General features: G+C 33.9%; 1 protein-coding gene across 2 annotated transcripts; it reads left to right on the top strand.

The window, feature by feature from the left end:
* The first annotated feature begins 532 nt into the window (after positions 1 to 532).
* Positions 533 to 13,174, top strand: LOC114316206 (protein transport protein SEC23 E). 2 transcript variants are annotated; one of them, XM_028262870.2, is made up of 12 exons: positions 533 to 2,547; positions 2,638 to 2,811; positions 3,198 to 3,359; positions 5,933 to 6,075; positions 6,979 to 7,054; positions 7,205 to 7,377; positions 7,544 to 7,625; positions 9,429 to 9,506; positions 9,966 to 10,127; positions 10,239 to 10,502; positions 11,213 to 11,317; positions 12,553 to 13,174. In XM_028262870.2, exons 1-12 carry the CDS (start codon positions 1,822 to 1,824, stop codon positions 12,700 to 12,702), a joined length of 2,295 nt encoding a protein of 764 aa, XP_028118671.2. In that variant the 5' UTR covers positions 533 to 1,821; the 3' UTR covers positions 12,703 to 13,174. The 2 variants fall into 2 exon arrangements, 1 of the variants encoding a protein (XP_028118671.2); XR_014333357.1 differs by having other exon boundaries at positions 1,596 to 2,547; positions 11,213 to 11,934.
* The last annotated feature ends 3,521 nt before the right edge of the window (positions 13,175 to 16,695 follow it).

The following is a 16,695-nucleotide window of genomic DNA, read 5'->3' on the forward strand; positions in this document are numbered from 1 at the left end:
GGTACTTTCAGAATGTGTACGTCTATCTTCCAAGATAAAATGATCAATCAACAAATAAATGCATGTTTTTGGCCCAAAAAGATTGGTATTGGGCCGGACAAGCCCAACAACCTCACATCACACACCCATGCCCGACTAATCGGACGGACGGCGGCGCGTGGTGATTTTTGGATCCAATGGGTCTAGCCCATAACCTATCTCTTCTACAAACTTGGGTATCCCTTGGGGCACACCCCAAGTTCTAATCCTAAGCCTTATAAACACATTCCAAACTTCCCACCAAATTAATGTGGGACAAGCCTTATTCAAACATTTAAGGATTTTTCACCAAAACTCCATTTCCATGGAGCATACTTTGGCTTCAATTTCTCATTCACTCGGTAATGGTTTTGAGCAACCAAATATACTACGTGAATCACAACGCGACATAGAACGGATTACCACTTTGACCCACGAAAATAGATACACTAATCCCATTTTAATAATAAACCAAACTTAGAAATTTTTTTTGTTTTACCCAAAATTTTTCCAGCCATTTCCAACAAGTGAGTCCCCTTCGAGGATGATATCTTGCACCTCAATATCAATGGCAAACTGTACGGCTTTGAGAGCGGCCCAAGCTTCAACACAATCAACCTCTAACTCTGCATCCATTTGCTCAGACAGAGACGCAATAACAGTCCCATTATGGTCTCGAATAACAGCTTATACCCCCAACAACTCCCTCAGACACAAAGCAAGTCCCCATCAAAATTCACCTGGAAGATCCCAGCAGCGGGTGGACTCCATTCCAATTGAAGTGGAGATTGAAGCAGGCCTCGAACATGAACTTTGATGACCGACAACTCCTAGAAGAAATCACATGCATACCTCGCTACATCAGCCCCTAGAAGAAATCACTCACTTATTCACTTTATTTCTTAATTTGAAAATGAGACATAAATTCTTAGACTATCATATTTTGAGAAGTATATTAAAAGGTAATTTTTTCATTTTTTTAAACTCTTTTTTGAAAAAATGTATAAAAAAATAAAAAAATAATATGACTCAAAGTTAAACAATGAATTTTTAACTTAATTCTTAAAATAGGCCAAAGACAACCTTAAAATTGTAATTGAAGAAATAAAATATAATTAATCTTAACGTAAGGATCTGGGGGTGCCATATAATCTCTCCAACAAAAACTACAAGAAAACAAAAATAAATATTACACATATATGGGTGTTTTGTTTTAGGAAGGAAAAAAAATGTTAATTTTTAGCTTTTACTTATTTTGAATTATATTATCTCTCATATTTTTTACTTATAAAAAGACAAAATAGATTAAAAAAAACAAAAAATCAACTTTTTATTAATTTTTTAAAACACCACATAACATATCTAAATCAACAAGAAAACAAAAATAAATATTAAACATATAACATATCTAAATCAATACACGTGCATTTCCCTTTGAGGTAGTTATTTTTTTGCTTTTATCAATTTAGAACAAGGGATATTTATTTATTTTTATATTATTGAATTGTGCTTCATAAAATACCATATTATTGAATTGTGCTTCATAAAATACCAATAAATAAAATTTGTTAAAAACAAAAATTCCCCATTAGCAAGCAATTACTTCATAGTAACGTCTGTAAATCTCTCTCCTCTTTGTTGTGCTGTGCCCATTATTCCTCAGTCTTCAATTCCTCTCTGTCTTTTGTTTCGGTGACCCCTTCACCCCATCTCTCCTTCCTCAAGGGGTCGTCCTCTCTGTCTCTCTGAAATTGAAAACCCAGAAACCAAAACCGATACCCAGAAAAACCCAGAATCAAAAAGATGTCGGAGATGGCACAGACAGATCCAGAAGGAATCGACGGAGTACGCATGACCTGGAACGCCTGGCCTCGCACCAAAGTCGAATCCAGCAAGTGCGTCATCCCAATCGCCGCCTCAATCTCCCCGATCCGCCCCCACCCCGACATCCCCACTCTCCCCTACTCCCCCCTCCGCTGCAAAACCTGCTCCGCCGTCCTCAACCCCTTCTCCCGCGTCGACTTCGCCGCCTTAATCTGGATCTGCCCCTTCTGCTTCCAACGCAACCACTTCCCCCACCATTACTCCGCCATTTCCGACACCAATGTCCCCGCCGAACTCTACCCCCAATACACCTCCATCGACTACTCTCTCCCCGCTGGCCCTTATTCAACTTCTCAGCCTCCGGTGTTCGTGTTCGTGCTTGATACTTGTGTGATCGAGGAGGAATTGGGTTTTGCGAAATCGGCATTGAAACAAGCGATCGGGTTGTTACCGGACAATTCGCTTGTTGGGTTTGTTTCGTTTGGAACTCAGGTTCAGGTTCATGAATTGGGTTTTTCGGATATGTCCAAGGTTTATGTGTTTCGGGGTTCGAAGGAATTGTCGAAAGATCAGGTTTTGGATCAATTGGGGCTCGGATTGTCTGGTCGGAGGGCTGGCCCTGGGATTCAGAAGGGGGGATTTGCCGTTTCGGGGGTTACGAAGTTTTTGTTGCCGGCTTCGGAATGTGAATACATGCTAAATTCGGTTAGATGGTTTAGTCCTTGTATTCAATTTTGTGACTTGATAAATGGGTTGATTTTCTGAAATGTGATTGATATTTTTTGTGAATTTCAGCTTTTGGATGAGTTAGGTACAGATCAGTGGCCTGTGCCACCCGGTAATCGGGCATTTAGGTGCACGGGAGTGGCATTGAGCATTGCGGCGGGTTTGCTTGGAGCTTGTTCAGCTGGCACTCCTGCTAGAATTGTAGGTTTGGTGGGCGGTCCATGCACGGAAGGGCCGGGTGCGGTAAGTGCTCTGATTCTTTTGTTGCATTTGCAAGTGAGCGAAGAACTGGTGTGATGAAAATGCTACCATTTATTAGATCACTTAGTTTACTGTTTCTTAAATGTTTATTCTACGTAGTGATACTAGTTCATCGCAACATTCTATTCCACCTTTGCCCTCAAAAAAAAGAAAGAAAGAAGGGTAAATGGAAGTTATGATTGGGTTGCCATCACTAGTATCAGTCAAACTCAAACATAGAATTTGTAAATTTCATTTAGAAAAAATGAAAAAAGTTATTTTTTAAATGCTTTTCTGCTTGGTTATGTTATATTAGCTTTTTTACTTTTTAATGTTCATCAAGAGTTGATATCTTATTTACTTGTTTATTATTTTCCCTTCCTAAGCAGATTGTATCAAAAGATATGTCGGATCCAGTGCGTTCCCATAAAGATCTCGATAAGGATGCAGCTCCATATTTTAAAAAAGCAGTTCAATTTTATGAGGAACTTGCAAAGCAGCTGGTCAGCCAGGGTCACGTCTTAGACCTTTTTGCTTCTGCACTTGATCAGGTTTGTTGTGGTCCTTTATATTTGGTTATGCATTCTGCAATTGTATTTGCAATTTGTTAGTAATGCGAGTTTTTACCTGTTGCTTTTTCAAAATGGAAGGTAACTATATTTTATACAAAAACATTTGCTTCTGTCTTTTAGATTAAAAGATAACGATGAAAACAAAACTGAAAGGGCAAATTACAAAAAAAAAAAAAAAAACCCCAAGGTTTTACGTATTTTTCAAATTAAACCTAGGATTTTAATTTTATCAATTTAAACCTTGAATTTTAAATTTTAACGCAATTTGAACCCTCTGTCTATGTCAGTTAAACCATTCAACGGAATCTTTTTATATAATACACATGGCATGATCTTACTTGATGCTTTAAATTAATACAATATTATTTTTAATTTTAAATTTGACCAAATCATATCAAAATTCTACTTATCAATGTATCATAACCATCTATTTTTAACCTTACCCTAGTGTGAACCACACTAGATTAAAAGAATGATTAAATCTATCAGGCAATTTGGTTCCGATTTAAAATTAAACCCACTAAGATATTACATGGTGTGAGTTTCTTATCTTAAAAAAAAAAAAAAAGAATCACGTTAATAAATTGATAAAGAAAGATAGATAGTACAGGGCAAAGAAAGATTGAATGTTATTTTTGAGAAAATTTTCAAACGTTGAATGTTATTTTTCATGATTTTTGGAATATTGAATGTCGTTTTTTTTATTTTTTTTATTTTTATTTTTTTAAATTCTAAAAATATTTGTTTTATGTTAAAAACTTTGCCTATATTAGTACTTTGGTTATCTTCAACAACTTGCGCCTCGCTTCAGTGGGGCGCGCGCTTCGCCTTGCGCCTCACGCCTCACGCTTAAGCTCCAGGAGACCTTAGCGCCTCAATGTGCCTAGAGCTTTTTAAAACACTGATTTGAACCCTCCGTCTATTTCAGTTAAATCATTCAACGGAATCTTTTTATATAATAAACGTGGCATGTTCTTACTTGATGCCTTAAATTAATTTTAAATTTGACCAAATCATATCAAAATTCTACTTATCAATGTATCATAACCATCTATATTTTATCTTACCCTAGTGTGAACCACACCAGATCAATTCTCTTTACCTTTTCATCAATTCTCTTCATCATCTCATCTCCAAAAATAAAACAACATAAGAAATAAACAAATCAATTTTCATAAACAATCTTCTATTAAATTGACTGTTAAGAAACTGTAAATTACTCAAATCAACAAAACTAAGCCTTAATACAGAGATCAAACCACAAAAATATCAGACCAAGCTCCAGAATAAATTATCCTCCAAACATCTAAAACAACCCCCAAACCTTCCAATCAAGCCCTAATTAATCAACAAATTCAACAGTTTTCACCAAAGTGAACCAAAATCAATACCAAAAACTTCACAAATCAAGATCAATCAAAGCAATACAAGCACGACCCATATGACTAAGATCGCAAAAAAAGATATGCAGCCTATAAATCACTCCCATTGCAGGACCTTCTCTTCCACATGCCTCACTCTCAGTCTCTCTCTCTCTCTCTCTAATTTCTTTCCCTCCTCTCCCAGATCTGCAACAATTTTATTATAAAAATTGATTTGTGGATTTGATGGAGACGGTGGCATGGAGTTGTAGATCTGAAAGGAATGGTGGTAGTAGAGATTGGCGGTGGAGGATCTAAGGCAGGGGTGGTAGATGAGGGTTATCAATGGCGGATTTGAGGGAAGTAGGTGGGAGTGGAGGGTTGGGTGTAGTGGATCTAAGAGGGGGGTGGCGGAGAGAGCTAGTGATGGTGGAGCTGAGAGAGGGGGTGGCGGCGTAAGGCCAAGGGTGGTGACTGTTCGTTGGCGCCTGTAGAAGAAGAAAAAGGGGGAAGGTGAGAGTTTTGATACATTGTGTTGAAGTTCATGGTAAGTATATGATAAATGGCTTTGATGTAATGGATGATAAATATATGGTGGTATTGATATGGTGTGATCATGTTAAAATATAAGATTAATATGAAGTGAAATGGGCAAATGAAAATGTGCCATGTGTGCATTAGTTTTTTATTTTTTTCTCCTGTCAAACAAGTTAACAGAGATGGACAGATAGTTAACATTGATACGAAATTAAAAAAATCAGGATTTAAATGGATGCAATTGAAATCCTGGGGTTTAATTTGAAAAGCACATAAAACCTTGGTTTTTTTTTTTTTTTTTGGTGTAATTTACCCAAACTAAAATATAACTCTTAAAAAACCTTGAGGATATTCATATCTTGTATGGGTCTTAGATTTTTACAGGGTTGTTAGTCATTCATTTGTGGTTTTCTTTCATTTTTCAATGCTCTAGTTTTCCTTTTGATTTAGTTTGGGTTGCATCGTTACCCTTTCAAATTGAGAAGAAAGGGTTTGTGTAACATTAACATATGATACATCTGTTTCTATCATGTGTGGGTAACTTGTAGCATATTTTTTGCTGGAGTGTCCTCTATAGAACTTGAGGAATGTTTGTTGAATCCTTGTAGATGGATGCATTGTCATGCTCTGATCTAATCTAGTATTAGTTTATAGGTTGGTGTTGCAGAAATGAAGGTTGTTATTGAAAGAACTGGTGGCCTTGTCGTTCTATCTGAAAGTTTTGGTCATCCTGTTTTCAAAGACTCTTTCAAGCGTGTTTTTGAAGATGGGGAACAGTCTCTTGGTCTCTCCTTCAAGTGAGTTCATTATGAAACATTTGAAAGCATTAAGATCTGTCTAGTATATTCTTTTAATTATTGTTTATTTAAGTTTTGATTGTATTATTGTGACTTTTATAAGCTTGTTTCGTTGGCCTTCAATTATTTAATCGTGCTATGGAATCTTATTGGTTTAAAGGTTTTTGTTTTCACCATCTTATTCAGAGATCAAAATAAAATTTCTCTTAAATACTTGCGTCATCACTAACAAAATCCAGTGCTGCCATTCCTATTCTATTGTTCTATTTTACATAGGCATTGTATGTGTATGTGTGTGTTTCTTTGACTTACTTTTTGTGCTATAATCACTAGCTAGTGTTTAAGCATTTCTTAAGTTTCTGTAAATGTCTCCTTTGTATCATGTTTCCATGTAGAGATGTCATTTACGTGCAAGTCTTAAAGTGTTGTAAAACTCATAGAGGAATAGAATACCCTTAAAATGCTCTTATATTCCTGCAATTCCATACATTTTTTATATGGAGGACATAATTTCACCTTTACAATGAAGTTTTGGAATGCAATATATTTATGAGATTAGCCAAGAATGAAGTTGTAAAAAAGAAAGTTTGTGAACCTATAAACTAGAAGAAGTTTAACCTATCCACCATACAAAATTTGATTGTTTTATTTTCAATATTGATTTCAAATTTTCTACTATGTATAATTTCTTTATAAAAAATCTCAATAATATGCTAGTAATTTTGTTGGGAATTTCTTTTGGCAAAAATTATAGGGAAATTTTGTATTGGAATACTTTTATATTTGTCATGTGTTAACAATATGTGGATGGTATTGAGATTTTAAATTATAGGGAGATTTTTGTGCACCTTTGATGTGGGTTATGTTAGGCTTATAAATTCATTAATGATTTATTTCTTTCAGTGGAACACTTGAGATCAACTGTTCTAAAGATATCAAAATTCAGGGCATCATTGGACCTTGCACAACATTAGAGAAGGTTGGTTTATTTAATATTTGTATGTACAATTTTGTGTAGGATGATGGAGTTGTTCCTGTAATTGAACAGCTGTTCTCTGCTTGACTGCATAACAGAATCTGGATTAAATCTTAGTTGTAATCTTGATACTTATGACTGTAAGCCTTGCAGAAAGGGCCTGCTGTTGCAAATACAGTCATTGGACAGGGGAACACTACAGCCTGGAAGTTGTGCAGCCTCGACAAAAGCACCTGCTTGACTGTTTTCTTTGATATTTCATCTAGTGAAAAGTCAGAACCTGCAGGAAATTTAAATACAATGTTGTATATACAGATCCTAACAAGGTATATTGGAGATCTACCTACAGGCTCCATTCTTGGAAGACTTGATGCCTATTTATTGCCTTAACTATTGGGTTGTATAAATACATTGACTTGCTTTACCTTTCAACAAAAAAGGAAAATGCTTCCAATGTAACCAAATAATGTTTGGTGAAATATTGAAATGCAGTTACCAAAGTCCTGATGGTCAAACAAGGATGCGAGTTACAACCATTAGTAGAAGATGGATAGATAGTGCTGTTGGCTCAGAGGTATGATGGTAAAATGTTTAATTTTTTTTTTTTTGGGAAATTTGCAAAAAAGTGGGAGGAACAAAATAATTACAATTTGATGGAAGGAACAAAATGATTACATTAGGCATGAAAAGTTGTAAAATAACTGCAAATAAGTGAGTTCATGCACCATTGTCGTATACGGTGGACATGGGTGGGAGAAATAGGAAACACAAGTATTGTGTTAGTTTATAAATTATATCTGTTAATGGAGCATTACTTCTCCGTTTGGGGTTTAATATTTCAATGCATGATTAGGAGTGGGAATATGCGACGCGACACAATGACACAACTCAAACCGTACACGAAGTTAGCTGGTTAGGATTGTCCATTTCTTGACACTTGTATATAAAACGACCCGATAACACGAATATTAAAGAGGTCGGGTTAGTGTCAAATTTGTATAACACGAAATTGACACGAATAACCCCGTATAATGAATTATACATTTTAATATTATTTCCACTAAAGAATATCATGACTTTTTTTGATCTCTTACATAATTTCATCCAATTTATTAAAGGGAGACTTAATGTGTAGGTCCTAATAGGTGAATTTATTGTTCAATAGGTTCTATAATAATTAATGGCTTTTTTCATTAAACACTATTAAAAAATGTCACTACTTGTTAATTTTCAATGCCGATTTGAAAATTGTCACAAAAAATGTCATTAATTATAAGTTTTAGCAACAGTTTAAAAAAATTGTCACAAAAAAAGTTACTAATTTTCAACTTTTAGCTATAGTTTTAAAAATTCGTCATAGAAAAATATCCCTAATTGTAAGTTTTAGCGACAATTTATAAAAATCGTGATAAAAAAATGTCACTAATTGTCAATTTTTAGCGACATGCAAAAAATCATCCTAAAAAATTATTTTAACGACGATTTTACCTAGGATTTATTTTCAATAAGACTTGATGGGAATTAAGGCCTCATTTGGCAAGCAATGATTTTATCCAAAAAGTCAAAAAATCACTAAAAAAATCAAAAAGCCAACAACTTATACTAAAAAATCAAAGATTCCCTTTTCTCTCTACTTTTTGCACATCTGTTCGTAAAAAATCAAAACTCATTCTAAACATACTAGTTTTTTTTTTAGTCAAAAAGTTACTAAAAAATTCTATTCCTAAACGAGGCCTAAGTCCAACCATTAGGACCTATTGGTAGTTTACCCTTTATTTTAAAACGTATGTAAAATACAATTTTAAGTTTAATATAGGTTTTGTTTTTATTTTTAATTAAACTTAATGTATTTTTTTGTCTATTATTTGAGTTAATCTAGTAAAAAATATAATAATAAAATATAATTTTAATAATTAAGAAAATAAAATTAAGTTGAAATCAAATATTCTTATAAATAATTTCATTTAATAGAGGTTAGTTTCATTAAATTTAATTTGTGAAGAAATTTTAAATTTTTTTTCTTACATTTGATATTTTTAGTTAATAGTAAATTTTTTTTGACGTGACACGTTAATACAACATGAACCAGACATGGATCAAAAATGACATGACACGATAACACAAAATAATAAACAGGTCAGGTTATTATTGAGATAATTCTGCCACAAACTCGAGATGACATGACACGACGCCCACCCCTATGCATGATGTCTTATCTTGTATGTTTCTTTTTATTCAATGCATATGTTAATCTCTTTTTTTTTTTGCTTCCCCTTCTCGACACTGGTAGGATAGGCTTCTTTAGACATTTTTAAATTTTGTGGGAATTATGTCAGTTGAAAAAGGCCATTTCTGACATGAAAGAATTTTGCCTCAGGAATTAGTACAGGGATTTGATCAGGAGACCGCTGCTGTAGTGATGACAAGATTAGCTTCTTCTAAAATGGAGATGGAGGTATTTTACTAATTTCAAAAAATTGTCTTCATTTGTTTTCAGACACAGAAACCAACACTCACAAAATGATCTATATGCTTAGTTCAGCTTTTGGTGCATTACTTCTTGTGGTTTCATGTTTGAGTTAATTTCTCTCTCAAAGGAAGTCTATTTTCATTTATCATTGGGAGGAAGTACGGAGATTTTTATTGGCATTGTTTGCACTACTTTTTTTTTTTTTTTTTCTTTTTTCTATAGAAAAAGAACCTTTATCCTGAATACCTGATATTATACGTGAAATCAGATTCTGTTTAACCTTGTGGTTAATCAAATTACTTCACTCTTTCCTTCTTATAGAAGAACACATACAACTTTTTGATTGCCTTCTTTTCTTATGATTTCTGTTTTCTTGTTCCTCATGAGACTTTTGTGTATGTATATCTAACTTTCCTACCCATTGATGGATTTTACATTCATCAGGAAGGGTTCGATGCCACACGGTGGTTGGATAGGAACCTTATTCGTCTCTGTTCGAAATTCGGTGACTACCGGAAGGATGATCCAACATCTTTTACATTAAACCCGTGTTTTTCATTGTTCCCTCAGTTTATGTTCAACCTGCGGCGGTCGCAATTTGTGCAGGTAATTGTGACTTCCAACTTTTCGTTCTTTTACCTCTTCAATTTCAAACTTTTATATTGTGTCATATAAATCTTATTTTCCCTATTTTTTTTCTTGTATTTTTTGTGGCAGGTTTTTAACAATAGTCCAGATGAGACAGCCTATTTTCGCATGTTGTTAAACAGGGAGAATATAACAAATGCTGCTGTCATGATTCAACCATCACTAATATCATATTCGTTCAATTCGCTGCCCACACCAGCTTTGCTGGATGTGGCTTCCATATCAGCTGATTGTATCCTCTTGCTGGATTCTTATTTCAGTGTAGTTATTTTCCATGGGATGACAATAGCTCAGTGGCGAAGCATGGGTTACCAGAGTCAGGCTGAACACCAGGTATGTGCTCATTATAGCCATATGCTCTCACTGGAAAGTTATGCGGAAATCCCACCAAAATGATGTGGCAAGTACTTGGAACATTTTTCAATGAATGCATATGACCATATACTCTTGACCTATGTTTATGTTGGGTCCATGAAAGCATTAGGTAAGCTGGCCCCAAAATGACGTGCTACCCTTGGGTAGAACACCTTGATATCGTAAAGATGCAATCAAATTGATTTCTTTTGTATACCCACTTCCGCCTTCGAGGGGAGTGCTTCCTTGGTCTGCATGAGTAGTAATGAAATGATTATTAGATCAAACCTCAGACAAAGCAAAATGGGTCAACTCTTCAAGGAATTAGTTGCCCCAAATTAAATCTCACTCCTAAGTCCATTCTCTTAATTCAGGTGTAGAGAAATCTTGATATGAATTGACCAAGAACAACTGATCTGGGAAAGAAACTTGTCTGCTAAACTTTGCTTTGCATATGTTGGACCATTTGAAATTTGCTACATGTTACTGTTCTAGTGGATTACCAAGCTGATTTTATTGTCATAATATATTGTATTCAGAAACTGCTTTTTTAATCCATTTAGTTATTTATTTTTATCCAATGAAGCTTCAGGCCTTTTTGGATATTTGCTATGGAAGTGAGCTATGTTTTCAGAAAAGAATAATCAATTCTTCTTATTTAATGAGTTACAACTTTTCCCCCCTCACAGGCATTTGCACAGTTATTGCAAGCTCCTCAGGATGATGCTCAAATGATCATCCGGGAACGTTTTCCTGTCCCAAGATTGGTCATCTGTGATCAACACGGTTCCCAGGTCATAATTGTTGCCTTTACTTCAGATTTATCCTAATAATGATATATTTTATGCATTTGCATGTTTATGTGAGTGAAATATCTGTAATCTACTTTGGGAATCTGAGGTGGTGATATGCAGCACTGACTTTGCTGATCCCAAGGGTCCGTTTGGTTAGATATGGATTTCAAATCAAGGGATTTTTAGGTTAAATGGATAAAAAAAAAAATGGAAGAAGATATGTATATTTTACTAGGATCCTCCTAGCCAGAAAGATCATTCTTAACATGATTTCAAATAACTAGTTTTATTTAGTTATTTCAAATCCATCTTGATATAGCTATTTAACTCAATTTTGAAATTCAAAAGTAAACTATCATATTTAAATTGGAGTTATTGCCTTGAACAATTAAAGTCAAATCCCTTGACTTGAAATCCACATTTATCGAAACGGAAGAGTATAGTAGAAGCTCAGCTTGGATTTGAAGGGCTATCCCTTAGTTTATAAAGGCAAAGTTTTCTTTTTGTCTTGTTTTTTGTTCTGTTCTGTTCTTTTTGTCTTGTTTTTTTGAAGGCAAGGCCTCTGGATAGGCATTTTACTACACATGAAGCAAGATATAAACCCCAAGGCGGAAGTGGTAACCAAATTGGTTTTTCTTATGCAAATTTAAAAAAATAATAAATGAAAATGAGTGAGATAGAGGAAAGATAAATATCAAATAAAGTGGAAAGTTTATATACATTTTTTGGGGGACAAATCTACTGGAATATTTAAACAAAAATCATATATCTTATGTATGATCTTTGATTTCTCTATGAATGCTGTAATTGTGCACGAAATGCTAAAATAGCCAAAACAGGTTAATGTAACTAAAGATAAGAAAAAGTCATATAAATTGAACAACTAGCAAGAGTGCAGCTTTGATCAAATAAAATTTCATGGAAAACTAATCGAGGTCAAAAAACTATTAAAGGGCGAATCTGGCCTCACTGCTGATTTTGCTGGCTTCTTCAGGCTATAGTTGGTTGTTGGGGTGTGTCTTTCTGCTTAATTTTAAAAAAAATAATAATAATAATAATTGGAGGGAGCTTTTTACGGTTTATAATTATTAGATCAATAAATTTCGCTTATAATTTTTTTTCTTGTACAATTTTAAAATTGCTTCTCAATTTTTAGCGTTAAGGGCTGCATTATCAAAGCAGTGTATTGGAAACTGAACTAAATTTGTTTTATGATTTCATGACATGTTGAGCAGGCAAGATTCTTATTAGCAAAGTTGAACCCATCAGCTACGTATACTAATGCTCATGAAATGGCAGCTGGGATGGAAATGATCTTCACAGACGATGTCAGTCTTCAAGTGTTCTTCGAGCATCTGCAGAGGCTGGCTGTGCAACCTTCTTGATACCCACAAAAAGAGTTGGGAGATTTATTGTTCATATCATACATAGGTTCTTTGTTATGTGAAATTCTATCGGGATCTAAGCCTTTCTTTTCCATTGTTTCATGAGATGAGGTCGGACTGTAACATTTATTCAAACAGTAAGGAAAGCACATATCGTTGAAAGAAGAATAAGGGACACAAGGTCTGTTGAATTCTGAGTTATGGAAAGAAAGGATGAGAATGGTAGTTGAAGGGCAATCATGCTCCGGAAGCAACAGCAGCAAGGTTAGTCAGCAAGATTTTATTTTTGATTTTTCCCCATTATATTTCTTTCTGTAAGTCACACTCAGGTTAGAAGATTTTGTGTGTATCGGAATTTTAAGTTTATATACTGGATAGAGCCTAGGGTTCTAGGTTGGAAAGTTTTAGAAACTTGCTTATTGTGTGTTTTTATTTTTTCTGTTCTGAAATATATTACCAAGTCAGCCCTTCCCATTTGTGTCTCCTCATGTTGTTGTCTTGTCTTGCATTGTGTTGCAATCACAGTTTCGCCATATCTATTATATTATATAAAGCATACAATTCATTTGGTGTGAAAGTTGTTACCTCTTTTCTAGTCCCAATAATGCCCTTCATGTCCTGTAACTACTACCTACAACATTTAATAACTTGTTGAAAGGCCTTTTTTTTTATTTTAAAAAAAAACTATTCAAAACTAAACTACTAAATGGTTTTCTCATTCATTAAACCACCCTTTTATCATCAAACTATCTAAAAATTTAAATATAAAATTTGTTAGTATATATATATAATGATGGAGGGGAGGTGCAAAATGAACTAAAACAATGAGGATCTTTTTGCATATATTTTAATGCAAAAGAAAAGAAAAAAAAGTGTTTTTGCTTTTTTTTTTTTTTATTTTAATTATTTATTTATGGTCAAGTTTGAAATAAGAGAAGAAAATACAACTAATTAAATTTGCCAATAATGTTTCTCTACCTTAGAGCATCTCCAACGGTGAATCAAAATTTTCACCAAATTTGAGTAAAAAAAAGTTAATTTTCTCAATCTGATATGGTTTGCTCTAACTGTGCGTCAAAAGGGAAGGGTCGAGTGGTAAGGGTAATTTTTTTTTTTTTTTTTTTTACCTGTTTGAACTTTTTTTGACCGGTTTGAACCTACCTATTTGAAAGGGAACCGGTCGATCGGTTGGTCAATCGGCCGGACAATCGGTTGGTTGACCGGTTGGCCCACCCCAACGGTAACGCACAGTGAAATGGTAAAATCTGGAGCCTGTTCTTAATTTGATGAATTTTTTGTTCCATTCTCATTTTGATACCAATTTGATGAAACCATTGGAGTTCCAAAAAGTGATTTTTTTATCAAATTTTAAATCTGATGCAAAGTTTGATGAACCATTGGAGATGGTCTTAGTGAATTCCCAACACAAGGAAAAAAAAGAAAGAAGGGCGGAACCCAGAAAATTGTGTTCTCAACCGCAAAAATCTTACAAAAACTTGTTGTATGAGTTTGTCTCAAATTTTCAAAATTTTATTATTTCATATAAGTTGGCAATTTTTTTTTTTATAAAATTTATTAAATTGTATAACATTTTTCTATGTATGTTTAATATTATATTTTTGGATTGTTCTTATAGATAAAATTTAAGATCTTGAGTTTGACTCTCCTAAGGGATCACTTGAGATTTGTCTCGTCGTTAAATTTAGAGTATGTAGGAATTAGTTTTCAGCCATTCAAACCCGAGATAACTCAAGCCTATTTAGGATGAGCAAGGAGGGAGATAAATTAACTACAAAATAAAATGAACAAACAATCACATTTGGGAATTGGCTATTTTAAATAAATTTGGAAAGCAATACTAGCTAATAAACAATCCATCACAAGAAAAACATTTAATCAAAAGAACATTGAGCATAACCAAAAAGAGAAACATTCAATAGAAGGAGACAGGTTGAGAAAGAGATTCAAATGGTTTTACTTTTTGGGATTATAAGGTGGTAAATATAGTTAGGGAGACAGTGAAGTTTGTTTGGTTTGAATTTTAGGATTTACTTTTCAGATAATTGAATTTTTTTGTTTTCCGTATTTTTTTTTTTAAATTTTCACTGAATTTTTTTTTAATATTCTAAGTCATTTTTTTAATTTTTAGATACACCTAACATAAATACACATAAAAAGTATAATATTTATAAAAAGTATCACTAATTATTAGTTTTTGATGATAGTTTATAAAATTCGTTATAGAAAAACGTCACTAATTATTATTTTTAGCGACAGATTTAGAAAACGTTATTAATTATTAATTTTTAAGGCTTTTTGATCTATATAAACATTTATAAAACTTAATGGTACACAGATTCTTATTGTAACAAGATCTGTCAATAATTAACTCTTTTAAAACGTATTCATATTCAAAAAAATCAAGATAATGAAATATGAGTAATTATATACCCGAAATTTTGTCCATTGTAAACAAATAAATACTAATTTATTCTTAAAATCATAACTATGTTCTACTTTTAAAAAATATCTGTTGAGGATATCTCATCTTGACTCATAATAATGCATGAAATTAGCACACCATCGAGCGCGGAGAGATTTGCATTGCTTATTCAATCAAGACTCCTGCTTTAAGAAATAGTTTTAACATCGTTTTCAGTGTCAACGAATGTATTATGTATCTATCAACATGAGATAGGATGCGAAGATATGAACAGCACTAGAAGGGCACTGCTCCAAAGCGAAAAGATTCATAATAAGAGAGGTTGTTGATTCTTGAATTACCAGAGGCGGGATTGTGAGCAACCCATTAGCGAACCTCACATCTGCCAAGCAAGAATTGGCTTGCTTGTTGGGTTTGAGCTCGATTCCATAAAAAGCTAGCTCAGACACATTTCTCACGGTATAATTGCTCAAGCTAGAATGTTCGTTCCACCCCGGATGAGAAAATGCAGTGAGCAACACTAATTCAAGCAGATGTCTTGGCTCGAGCAGCATGACAACACCAGTGAATAATTTTGAGGCTCCATTCTCATATCGATTTCCATTGGTAATATGTTTTCAAAGAAACTCAGAGCACTTTGGACAATGGAGTACTTGTTACGCACAGAATTTAGTGGTTGGGGACCTTAGAATAGTAGCACTTCCCATAAAACCTCAAGGACGAAAAAAGGAATCTGGTTTTCAAATAATAATAGATCTTGTTGTATTTAATGCAATCGGGTTCTGCTCATAAATACAGAATCATTTCTAAAAGTTTCCACGAATGTGGGGAGATCATTTCTATCCATTTCTAGTATTAGCTTGGTAATGAAGCAACCATCAAGTAACATCATTCTCACAAATTCATCACTGGTTGGTGCAATCAGTTCTGCATAGTACCTGCGAGCTCTTTCTTCCATTCCTTTCAATTGCTGAATGAGATTCTCCCAAACTTTTCGTTGTGGGACACAGGAATGAAAGGACTTGAAGGCCCAAAATTTTAATTCGTCTGTGACATGGAAACTTGATTGACCAGCATGTAAAGGGCCTATATTGTAGTGTTTTTTATTGCATTACAGAGTTCATCGGATTCCTGTAGATACTGGCGTTGGAAGGTGAGGGATGATACAGATTTTCCACATTCTCTTCAAGGGAAAGCAACATATGTGAATCGTCTTCCATTTGAATATTATGGTACTCTATTTGCGTTTTTATTTTCCAAAATATGTAAATTCTCCATCACATAAATCTTGTGAAGCAGATAAGGATTATGGGCCATCTCAGATATTTGATTAGTTTTATACCTGCCTACCATTCTAATTGAAGCCATCAGAAAGGGCCAAAATTTGATTACTTCCATTGATCCTTTTGAAATTTATAAAAATATAGTTAGCATTATAATATTGATGTAATTATATTCTCCTTTTCATTAATGGATATATTGGTAATAAGGTCATTTTAGCATTCTTTGACATGTATTCTTGGCATTTATTAGGGAGTTGCTCTTAAAAG

Source organism: Camellia sinensis, chromosome 6 (assembly GCF_055761805.1).
Source record: "Camellia sinensis isolate YWXY chromosome 6, ASM5576180v1, whole genome shotgun sequence".
Taxonomy (NCBI): domain Eukaryota; kingdom Viridiplantae; phylum Streptophyta; class Magnoliopsida; order Ericales; family Theaceae; genus Camellia; species Camellia sinensis.